General features: G+C 31.7%; 1 protein-coding gene across 1 annotated transcript in view; it reads right to left on the bottom strand.

The window, feature by feature from the left end:
* Positions 1 to 1275: 1275 nt before the first annotated feature.
* Positions 1276 to 13056, bottom strand: part of LOC114325589 (aldo-keto reductase family 1 member B1) — a 50330-nt gene continuing 38549 nt past the window's right edge. Inside the window, exon 5 of the mRNA XM_028273688.2 lies at positions 1276 to 1365. Within this exon, the coding sequence (XP_028129489.1) occupies positions 1323 to 1365 (43 nt within the window). The 3' untranslated portion in view covers positions 1276 to 1322. The remainder of the gene's footprint in view (positions 1366 to 13056) is intronic.

The following is a 13056-nucleotide window of genomic DNA, read 5'->3' as shown; positions in this document are numbered from 1 at the left end:
TACGTAAAGAATCCAAATCTGGAATAAAAATTTAGGGCTCCTATTTAAGATTTCAAAGTAACCCCCCACCCCATCTCCGTGGGGGGCCGAGTTTGATACCATTCGATAGATTTTTCAAAAACATTGATTAAGTGTATTTTGCAGTTTTTCGATCTAATGTTTATTTTGCGAAATATCGCGGGATTTGTATTTAAAATTTTAAATTTACCCCCCACCGCTCTTCGTGGGGGGTCATGTTTGGTATCATTCGATAGATTTTTGAAAAGTATTGAAAACGTATTCTTTAGTTTTTCGACCTAACGTTCATTTTGCGAATTATTCGATTTTATTTTGTGAAAATTTTTAACTCGCCCATTTCCTTACGCCATGCTCAAATCGTCAGATTTTTGAAATATACACTCTTTTGCATGTACTTAACTTACCTTATCTTAATCTGACAATTTCGGGTATTTTTAAGGATAGAATTTTTTTTTCGCTCCCCCCTTAACGAACTCCCCTGTGTTAAGAGTCAATATATGGTAGAGGTACATCTGCAGGACACCAGGTTTCTCCCATATGATAATCTGACGCGCTCGAGTAACTGCAAAAATCCCCGCTTGGGCTCCCCTACCATAGACATAAAAATAAACATTGCAACTATTGCAACATGTGAAGGGTCCAGGGATGTAATAGCTCAAGGTTCCTATGTATCTAGTAGGGTGATTCTTTTATTTAGAAAAATACAGTGATAAGCAGAAGATGGAAAACATAATACATTGCGAAACAAAAAGAAATAAAACTGGTGGAGGTGGAAATGATCTTTATAAAGGTATAAATTAACATTACATTACATAGTTTCCCAACATTACATTACATAGTTTCCCACCTTTAGACGACTGTGACCGGAGTATTTTACAAAATTCTACTGTCACAGTGACAGTTGTCATACTCCTCTGATATGTCTAAAGATGGGAAACTATATAATATAATGTAATTTGTACGTTTATAACGATCATTTCCATCTCCACTAGCTTCATCTCTTTTTGTTTCGCAATGTATTATGTTTTCCATCTTTTGGAAAAATTTCAAAATCCATGATTTAATTAATATTTTTGTAGACTTAATAAATTCAGAAAAAGTAACTACTTGATCTAATGTTAAGAGCTCAAAGCACACTTTCCATAAATTACATAATATTTGAAGTCGTTTTCTGAGATTCCTAATGATTTAAATGCGCTTCAGTTATTACAGCTCTGCTTTAAACTAAATAATAAGAAAAGAAAATTAAACACAAAACACAGAAAGACGATATATTTTTATTCTTAATGTAGAATTACAATTACTTAGATATTTTCATGGAAAGGATACTCTGGATGGTCGACAATGCTGGAATAAAAAAAAAACAAATAATTAATAAACCTTTAATGTAAAACAGATAGTACAGAGTTAAAAATTTTTAACAATAATAATAACCATTATTTAAGAAATAATAGTTGGTCAACGCAATGAATAAATTTGTTTGATTCTAATTAATACAGTCACCAGATGTCACCACCATTTCTGTCAGGGTCACAACGTCACGCGTAACTACGATAAATCCAAAATACATAGACACCAAATTGGAAACGATCCTATTCATAACATACCAAATCGCAAAAATATTAAGAAAAATAAATATATGTAAGAATATATTTAGAAATTGAATTAATGATGTCATGTTATTGTATGTATAATGTATAATAGTATGATATCATTAATTCAATTTCTAAATATATTTTTCCATATATTTATTTTTCTTAATATCTATGTGAGTTGGTGTGTTATGAATAGGATCGTATCCAACTTGGTGTCTATGCCTTTTGGATTTATCGTAGTTACGCGTGACATTGCAACCATGACAGAAATGGTGGTGACATTTGGTGACTGTCTCAATTAGAATCAAACAAATTTATTTATTGCGTTGACTAACTAATATTTTTTAAACAATGTAATAACAACTATAGAAAGAGTATATGCGGCAGTAAAACTTGAAGTAAAACGTGGTCATGGAATATAAATAAATTTTGTAATTGTAATTAATGAGGTTATAAAAAGAGATTAACTATTTAGATGGGAAATAAGCCACAATTAAATTGAAAAAATAATTTTATTAACGTTTCGAAGCCCAAATCGGGTTTCGTTGTCAAAATACAAAATACTACTAAAATAAACAAAAATGTTGTTGCTAAGTAAAAAGTAAAAAAATTCTTCTAATAATTTATTTAATGTGACTCATTTATATTGGCAATTCAGACGTATATTATACATTTTAAAGTAGAAGACTTTAAAATGATATCGCCAATATTTATGAGTTGCGTTCCTGGGACGACTTTACTAAAAGATAGTTCATTCGATTACATGAAATCAATCCCAACTCAAGAATATCCGTCACAAAAAAAAATCATAGCATGTGATCTGTCTTTAACAAGACAACCAAATGCAACGATGACAGTAAAATTCTCACGTTAGAGATTCCATAGTAAATCACGAGGGAAAACCAAGAAAAAACCAGGAGGATTTCGAAACTAATATCATTTCTAAACAAAATTTAAAACCCACAGTGTGATGGAGGTATGTAGATAATGTTTTCTCAATATGGCCTCATAGATCAGAATTGTTGGATACATTCCTAAATATTAAAAACGATCAAGAAGAGACAATAAAATTTACAATGGAAAAGGAATACAATAACACTTTGCCTTTCCTCGATGTTTTAGTCTCAAAGAAGGATACTGGATATGAGACTCAAGTGTACAGAAAACCAACACACACCAACAGATATCCCAATTACAAATCAAATCACAACATCAACGTTAAAAAGGGAATCATTAAATCCTTATATGATAGAGCCAAAATTACTTGTTCTAACGAAAACTCTGTTTTATTAAAAAATGATTATCCTTTATCGTTTATCAATAAGGAATTGTCAAGATTGGATCGAATGGAACAGAACAACTTAGAACGAGATCCTACAACATTCACAAGAAATAATACGAGGAAAATTTCAAAAACATATATAAAATGACTATCCGAGAAACTTAAAACAATAGAAAATAAATTCAACATTTCAACAACATTCAAAACAACAAACACATAGAGATCTATTCTATCTAAAACTAAACCTAACAATGAACAAAAACGAACAAAGAATTGCATTTATAAAATACCTTGTGAATGCCAACAATTTTATTTAGGTGAAACATCAAGACCATTAAACGTTAGAATAAGTGAACATCAGTCTTATATCTATTGATAGATCTCAAATATGTCAACACGCATGGGATAATGAACATAGAGTTCAGTGGAGAGATTCAAGTACCTATAGTCCTGAAAGAATCAGATAGTAAAAAGAGAATAATCATAGAAGCGGCTCTAATTATGCTAAATGAAACCAATTGTGTCGCAAATTCCTCGGTAGAATGCAGTAGGATCTGGTTACTCATACTGAAAAAGGAAGTCAATAGAAAGAAAATACCACGATTAATAAGTCAATAACATATCGAGTTAGTACAAATTTTATATTTTAGTATTACTTATTGTATATCTATGTATTATTAATATTATTTATAATTAAACATATTAAAGTCAGAATTTGGTATTAGTTTTTTGAAAGTAAATTAAATATAAGACCAAATACTTACGATGTCGAGATAGTATCACGAGGTTTTTTCCTGGTTTTCCCTCGTGATTTACTATGGAATCTCTAACGCGAGAATTTTACTGTCATCGTTGCATTTGGTTGTCTTTTTAAAGACAGATCACAGACTATGATTTTTTTGTGACGGATATTCTTGAGTTGGGATTGATTTCATGTAATCGAATGAACTATCTTTTAGTAAAGTCGTTCCAGGACCGCAACTCATAAATATTGGCAATATCGTTTTAAGTTTTTCTACTTAAAAATATATAATGTACGTCTGAATTGTTAATATAAATGAGTCAGATTAAATAAATTATTAGAAGAATTTTTTTACTTAGCAACAACATTTTTGTTTATTTTAGTAGTATTTTGTATTTTGACAACGAAACCCGATTTGGGCTTCGAAACGTTAATAAAATTATTTTTTCAATTTAACTGTGGCTTATTTCCCATCCAAATAGTTAATCATAAAAATCCCACAAGGAAATAGCTTCAGAACAACATAAAAAGAGACACCGCAACTTACTCAAAAATTAACAGCTGAAAAAACAGACAATATTTTTTTTTTTTTTTTATTAACATCCAAGTTTTTTTACAATCTGTTTCACAATGAAAACAATAAGTAAAATTGTTTGTCTTTACAATGGCAGAGAGATGTAAGGTCCAGTGACCAAAGCATCACGACACACACATTACCTTGTTTAGCGGTGAGATGCGCACATACACTGATACGCGAGCACGAAAACTAAAACTAAAACTGGCACAGAACACAATGGCTGGACGCTGTTGAAGGCGAGCTTCCTCTGCTGTAGGCTCTGTCAGGATCGGTTAGGTAGGTCCAAGGGATCATATCGCTTCAATCTCTTCGCTTGTTGGTTGTTGAGAAGATTGTGTGCCAGGGTGTTTGGATGTACCCGCAACCTATTTTGATATTGTTCAGAAGATTTTCTGCACTCATCGGAGACTGATAGTACCTGAAGATCTCTATGTATTGCGTCATTGTGGATGTACCAAGAGGAATTAGCGATTGTTCTTAGAGTTTTGGATTGAAATTTTTGTATTTTCATAATATTAGATTTGCTAACTGATCCCCAGAGCTGCGAACCATATGTCCAAATGGGTTTTATTATTGTTTTGTATATAAGCAGCTTGTTATCGATCGATAGGTGAGAGTTTTTTCCCAACATCCAGTAAAGTTTTCTGTATACAATTCCCAGTTGAAGTCTTTTCGTCCATATATGTTTGGTCCAAGTTAGTCGTTTGTCAAGGTGAATACCTAGATATTTTACGTCATCCTTTTGAGGTAAAGGATGTCCATCGAGATTAAGTTCTGGACATGTACCTCTTCTTAGAGTGAATGTAATGTGTGTGGATTTTGAGGGGTTTACTCTAATTCTCCAGAGTTTAAGCCATTCATTTGTTTTGTTCGGATGTAGTTGCAGTCTCTCTGATGCTATTATTGGATTACCATGAGAGGCCAGGAAAGCAGTATCATCTGCGAATGTTGCAAGTGTTAGGTCGTTGCTTGTTGGCAGGTCAGCCGTATATATTAGGTATAGGATCGGTCCGAGCACACTACCCTGAGGTACACCAGATAGGATGGGGTAGAGTTTTGTATAGGTTGCACTATATTTTACCAGATATCTCCTTTCTGTAAGGTATGATTGAAGCAGTTTGAAGTAAGTGTAAGGTAGGTTTTTCTTTAATTTGTACAGAAGTCCTGTGTGCCATAATTTGTCAAAAGCTTGAGAGGCGCATAAAAAGGCTGCAGTGCAGTATTGCTTGTTTTAGAGACTAGACAATATAGAGAGCAAAAAATCAGACCAGTAATTACAAATAGCCCGGACACAATTTGTTTACCACAGAAAAATAAAGAAAATTTAAGAATTTGTGGTTAATTCAAACTAGGGACATTATAGAAGAAGACACCGTTTCAACACTAAAGCAAATGTACTTAAGGTAATGAGATATCTTAAGTACATACTCTGCCACGTAGATGGTAAGAGACTCTAATTGAATCAAAACGAAACCGTCTATTTTTATTTGGTTTCACGCAATAATAGATACCTAGCATCGCCCGATGGCATGGATATGCATCAGGTTCGTAGTTTACTTTAATCGTTATCGACGCTTACTTCATATTTCCTCGTTAGAGGTTGCTAAAGGCATACGTTGGCAGGATATTTAAATATATTTTTCAACCAATCGGTGCGTTTTCATTCAGTTCAGTCTTGTTACAAAGCCTCCTTGATAACGGGTAAACCTAGACATACTTGTCAGCGGATGGTAAGAGATTAGAATTGAAGCAAAACGAAACCGTCTATTTTTATTTGGTTTCACCTTATACTCGGTACATAGCAGGCACGGTACACGTACAGACGGTATGCCGATTTTGGCGCCTAATTCCGTCCGTTTCGCGCACGACGTCAGCTTCGTGGAACCCACGCACTTGCCACTTGACTTACAGATACATTTTTACATGCATTTGTGAAATTCTTTACACCTGATAGTTTTACGGAGCGGAGAATATATTTTGTTACTTTTAATTATTAGACATTATTGAACGTATTAATATTCAATTTATTATTTGTATTGTTTTTGGTATCGTGTGGGTCTGGCATAAATTGCCGAGGTGGCATAGAGAAGAGGTGGAAGATATTATAAAAGCATCAAACAGTATTTCAAGTTGTACATTAGCACATAAAAAGAACATGGAGACGATTACTGAGGAGGCACAGCTTCCAACATGTGATGAACAAATAATTTCAACATTAATAGAGTATGAATAGAGTCCCTGACTGGATACAAGCTGTCTCTAGAGGTTCTCTTTTACATCCAAATGATGATTTGTGGGAAGTGGCTCTGAAACTGGAGACGGAGTTTCATAAGATGCATGATAACTCTTTATCTAAAGAGGAGAACATTTTTCACAAATTAGCTGATAAAATAATGTCACAAATAACAACTACATCAGTGCCTTACGAAGTTGCCTTTTACTTCGCTAAAACTCGAAGTAATATGAGGCTACAAGAGTTAAATAGAAAAATTAGTTAAAAATAAAATACTTTAGCTTTCCAAAGACAGATAATTTGTCGAAACAATGGATAATCGCTTGTCGCAGAGAAGATATATAATAAAATTAATTTAAAAAATGTAAGTTTGGAATTAATTCTAAAATGCATATTTATAAGGAATTTATATAATATCAAAAATAAGTAATAAGAAGATATCAAAGAAGAGCTGTATTAAATCAATATTTATATCTATAATAATATATTTTATATACAGTGAGCACGTAAAGGTTGGAATAAATTCATTTTCTCGAAAATGGACGTTTTTGGAAAAAAATCCCAAAACAGGTCAATTTTTATTTTAAAATTACGACTTACTGACATATATATCATACTAGTGACGTCACCCATCTGGGAGTGATGGCGTCATCGATGATTTTTTTAAATGAGAATAGGGGTCGTGTGATAGCTCATCTGAAAGGTAATTCAATTCTCTATTCAGTAATATAAACATTAACATAATTAGTTATACAGGGTGTTCGAAAAAATTGTTTTAAATTAAATTTATTTACATAAAAAGAAGAAAGTGTGTAATTTATTTAATTCAAAGTACATTTTACTGCTATCAGAAAACAGGAAAAAAATGTTTATTTGGCAAATAAATATTGTTTTTTTTTTAATTCAATATTAAAGCCGCCACCCACCAGCCTCGTGATAGTTTGAACATTTAATTTAAGCGAAAAGCAATGATTATTTTTCAAATAAATATTTTTTCAGTTTTCTGAGAGCAGTAAAATGTATTTTGAACTAAATAAATTAAATACAATCTTCTTTTTATGTCAATAAATTTAATCCAAAAACATTTTTTTGGACACCCTGTATAAATAATTATGGTAATGTTTATATAACTGAATAGAAAATTGAATTACCTTTCAAATGAGCTATCACACGACCCCTATTCTCATTTAAAAAAATCATCGATGACGTCATCATGCCCAGATGCGTGACGTCACTAGTATGATATATATGCCAAAAAGTCGTAATTTAAAAATACAAATTGACCTGTTTCGGGATTTTTTTCCAAAGTTATCTATTCTCGAGAAAATGAATTTATTCCAACCTTTACGTGCTCACTGTATAAGTAACTTTAACTTTTTTTAGTAACGACTTGCTCAATACATTTGGAGAACAACATTATGAAATTACTCTGAAACAAAGGATTTTTAATTACTCTCCAAAGAATGCTCGTCATTTAAAGACTGACGAATCTCTACCATGTTCAGTACCTACTCTAAACTTACCTAGAGGCTCATCAAATACTGGCCTAAAGCGAAAATCTGAGGAAAGAAAACTGATAATCACAAAAAGAAGACGTAGAGAAGAGGTGGAAGATATTAAAAAAAACCATCAAACAGTATTTCAAGTTGTACATTAGCACATAAAAAAAATAGAGACGATTACTGAGGAGTGACAGCTTCCAACATGTGATGAACAAATAATTTCAACGTTAATAGAGACATGAATAGAATCCCTGACTGGATACAAGCTGTCTCTAGAGGTTCTCTTTTACATCCAAATGATGATTTGTGGAAAGTGGCTCTGAAACTGGAGACGGAATTCCATAAGATGCATGGTAACTCTTTATCTAAAGAGGAGAACATTTTTCACAAATTAGCTGATAAAACAATGTCAAATAACAACTACATCAGTGCCTTAGGAAGTTGTCCTTTACTTCGCTAAAACTCAAAGTAATATGAGGTTACAAGAGTTAAATAGAAAAATTAGTTAAAATAAAATACTTCAGCTTTCCAAAGACAGATAATTTGCCGAAACAATGGATAATCGCTTGTCGCAGAGAAGATATACAGGGTGTCCCGAAAAGATTGGTCATAAATTATACCAGATATTTTGGGGTTAAAAATAGTTCAATTGAAACTAACTTACCTTAGTACAAATGGCCTGACAAAAAAAGTTACAGCCCTTTGAAGTTACAGAATGAAAATCGATTTTTTTCAATATGTCGAAAACTATTAGAGATTTTTGATTGAAAATCGACATGTATCATTCATATGGCAGGAACATCTTAAAACAAAATTATAGTGAAGTTTGTCCAAAAATTTTATGGGGGTTTTGTTCCCTGAAACCCCCCCAAAACTTTTGTGTACGTTCCAATTAATTCAATATTGTGGTACAATGAGTTAAACACACCGTTTTTAAAACTTTTTTGCCTCTTAATATTTTTTCGATAAGCCAGTTTTTATCGAGATGCGGCTTCTTTTTTAATATATTTACATAAAAATTTTATGGGGGTTTTGTTCCTTTAAACCCCCAAATGTTTGTGTACGTTCCAATTAAACTATTATTGTGGTGCCATTAGTTAAACACCGTGTTTTTAAAACTTTTTTGCCTCTTAGTCTTTTTTTGACAAGTCACCGTTTATGGAGATGTGGCTTCTTTTTTAAAATATACCTAAAATGTAAATTATAAATAAATTTTCAGATTATTAACAGGTCTCTATAAATAATCATACTTAACCATATACAAATATGTGGTGGATTCTAAAAATATTCAAAATATGTCGATAAACACTGGCTTATCGAAAAAGTAGTAAGAGGCAAAAAAGTTTTAAAAACATTGTGTTTAACTAATGGTGCCCCAATAATAATTTAATTGTAACGTACACAAAAGTTTGGGGGGGTTTAAAAGAACATGACCCCCATAAAATTTTTATGGGTGCAAAAATGTCCCTTTAATTTTTTTGTAAGATGTTTCTGCCATAAGAATGCCACATGTGCATTTTCAATAAAAAATCTCTAAGAGTTTTCGATATATGAAAAAAATCGATTTTCATTTTGTAACTTCTAAGGGCTGTAACTTTTTTTGTGTGCACTATTGTATATAGGTAAGTGAGGTTCAATCAACCTATTTTTGACCCCAGAATCTGTGGTATAATTTATGACCAAACTTTTCGGGACATCCTGTATAATAAAATTAATTTAAAAAATGTAAGTTTGGAATTACATTAAAATGCATATTTATAAGGAATTTATATAATATCAAAAATAAGTAATAAGAAGATATCAAAGGAGAGCTGTATTAAATCAATATTTATATCTATAATAATATATTTTATGTATAATACTTTAATTTTCTTCAGTAACGATTTGCTCAATACATTTTGAAGAACAACATTATGAAATTCCTCTGAAACAAAGGCTTTTGAATTACTCTCCAAAGAATGCTCGTCATTTAAAGGCTGATAAAATCTCTACAATGTTCAGTACCTACTCTAAACTTACCTAGAGGCTCATCAAATACTGACCTAAAGCGGAAATCTGAGGAAAGAACACTGATAATCACACAAAGAAAACGTAGAGAAGAGGTGGAAGATATTATAAAATCATCAAACAGTATTTCAAGTTGTACATTAGCACATAAAAAGAACATAGAGACGAATACTGAGGAGTCACAGCTTCCAACATGTGATGAACAATTAATTTCAACATTAGTAGAGACATGAATAGAGCCCCTGACTGGATACAAGCTGTCTCTAGAGGTTTTCTTTTACATCTAAATGATAATTTATGGGAGGTGGCTCTGAAACAGGAGACGGAGTTCCATAAAATGCATGGTAACTCTTTATCTAAAGAGGAGAACATTTTTCACAAATTATCTGATAAAACAATGTCAAAAATAACAACTACAGCAGTACCTTACGAAGTTGTCCTTTACTTTGCTAAAACTCGAAGTAATATTAGGCTACGAGAGTTAAATAGAAAAATTAGCTAAAATAAAATACATCACCTTTCCAAAGACAGATAATTAGTCGAAACCATGGATAATCGCTTGTCGCAGAGAAGATATATAATAAAATTAATTTAAAAAATGTAAGTTTGGAATTAATTATAAAATGCATATTTATAAGAAATTTATATAATATCAAAAATAAGTAATAAGAAGATATCAAAAAAGAGCTGTATTAAATAAATATTTCTATCTATAATAATATATTTTATATATAAGTAACTTTAACTTTTTTCAGTAACGACTTGCTCAATACATTTGGAGAACAACATTATGAAATTACTCTGAAACAAAGGATTTTTAATTACTCTCAAAAGAATGCTCGTCATTTAAAGGCTGATGAATCTCTACAAGGTTTAGTACCTACTCTAAACTTACCTAGAGGCTCATCAAATACTGACCTAAAGCGAAAATCTGAGGAAATAACACTGATAATCACAAAAAGATGACGTAGAGGAGAAGTGGAAGATATAAAATCATCAAACCGTATTTCAAGTTGTACATTAGCACATAAAAAAAACATAGAGACGATTACTGAGGAGTCGCAGCTTCCAACATGTGATGAACAAATAATTTCAACATTAATAGAGACATGAATAGAGCCCCTGACTGGATACAAGCTGACTCTAGAGGTTCTCTTTACATCCAAATGATGATTTGTGGGAAGTGGCTCTGAAACTGGAGACGGAGTTTCATAAGATGCATGATAACTCTTTATCTAAAGAGGAGAACATTTTTCACAAATTAGCTGATAAAACAATGTCACAAATAACAGCTACATCAGTGCCTTACGAAGTTGTCCTTTACTTCGCTCAAACTCGAAGTAATATTAGGCTACGAGAGTTAAATAGAAAAATTAGCTAAAATAAAATACATCACCGTTCCAAAGACAGATAATTAGTCGAAACCATGGATAATAATCGCTTGTCGCAGAGAAGATATATAATAAAATTAATTTAAAAAATGTAAGTTTGGAATTAATTATAAAATGCATACTTATAAGAAATTTATATAATATCAAAAATAAGTAATAAGAAGATATCAAAAAAGAGCTATATTAAATAAATATTTATATCTATAATCATATATTTTATATATAAGTAACTTTAACTTTTTTCAGTAACGATTTGCTCAATACATTTGGAGAACAACATTATGAAATTACTCTGAAACAAAGGCTTTTGAATTACTCTCCAAAGAATGCTCGTCATTTAAAGGCTGATGAATCTCTACAAGGTTCAGTATCTACTCTTCTCTAAACTTACCTAGAGGCTCATCAAATACTGACCTAAAGCGGAAATCTGAGGAAAGAACACTGATAATCACAAAAAGAAGACGTAGAGGAGAGGTGGAAGATATTATAAAATCATCAAACAGTATTTCAAGTTGTATATTAGCACATAAAAAGAACATAGAGACGATTACTGAGGAGTCACAGCTTCCAACATGTGATGAACAATTAATTTCAACATTAGTAGAGACATGAATAGAGCCCCTGACTGGATACAAGCTGTCTCTAGAGGTTCTCTTTTACATCCAAATGATAATTTGTGGGAATTGGCTCTGAAACTGGAGACGGAGTTCCACAAAATGCATAGTAACTCTTTATCTAAAGAGGAGAAAATTTTTCACGAATTATCTGATAAAACAATGTCACAAATAACAACTACATCAGTGCCTTACGAAGTTGTCCTTTACTTTGCTAAAGCTCGAAGTTATATTAGGCTACGAGAGTTAAATAGACAAATTAGTATAAAAATGCTCAAAGGAGCATTTAAAGTTTAAAATATAATAATAGTATTTTATTTTTTTGTTCTCTTGCAATAAAATATTCTATAAAATGTCTGCATTTTTTCTTTCCTTTTTTTTGCTAGGACGATATAACATTTATAACATCAATGTTTTTGTTTCTTGAAAATATTTTTTAAACACCTGGCAATTTAAAAGATAAAACATTATATCAAGTTATTACGACAATACTGCAAAAAAGTATTTATAGTATTCTTGAATTAATAATCAAGCCTTATTATTTTTGGACGTATTTTCTCGAAAATTATTTTCAAATACATTTTTAATGAAGAACGTTTAGGTGGACAAATTTTAAATCCCTAGGAATAATAATAGTACCTTGTAATCCCTTATAATCATTTTTAATCAAAAAATCAGACGCTATCATTTTAAATTCGATAAAACTGGAACGTATCTCCTAAAATGATATGCATTTACAAAACTTTCTTCTCGCGCGTGACGTCACACCAGCGAGAGAGATGCGCCTCTGCATATCGTCTGTACGTGCACCGTGCAGATTAGGTACAAAATGATGGCGACTTTGATGGGTAAACTGCTGATGCTTTAGTGCAATGGATTCCTCGCAACGCCCGATGGCATGGATATGCTTCAGGTTTATAGTTTACTGTCATGATACAATAACTCTGAAGATATGACATGGAGCAGGTGGGCGGTGCCTACGTAGCTACGTCACTCTGTGAGTAGAACAGCACTATATTCAGTGTTGTCGTATAGTAAACAGTATTTATTTTTGTGTTTAAAGTGAATTTTACTTATAATTTGTTAAACTTTTAT

This window comes from Diabrotica virgifera, chromosome 7 (assembly GCF_917563875.1).
Source record: "Diabrotica virgifera virgifera chromosome 7, PGI_DIABVI_V3a".
Lineage (NCBI taxonomy): Eukaryota > Metazoa > Arthropoda > Insecta > Coleoptera > Chrysomelidae > Diabrotica > Diabrotica virgifera.
This window is presented reverse-complemented; position numbering and strand designations above follow the sequence as displayed.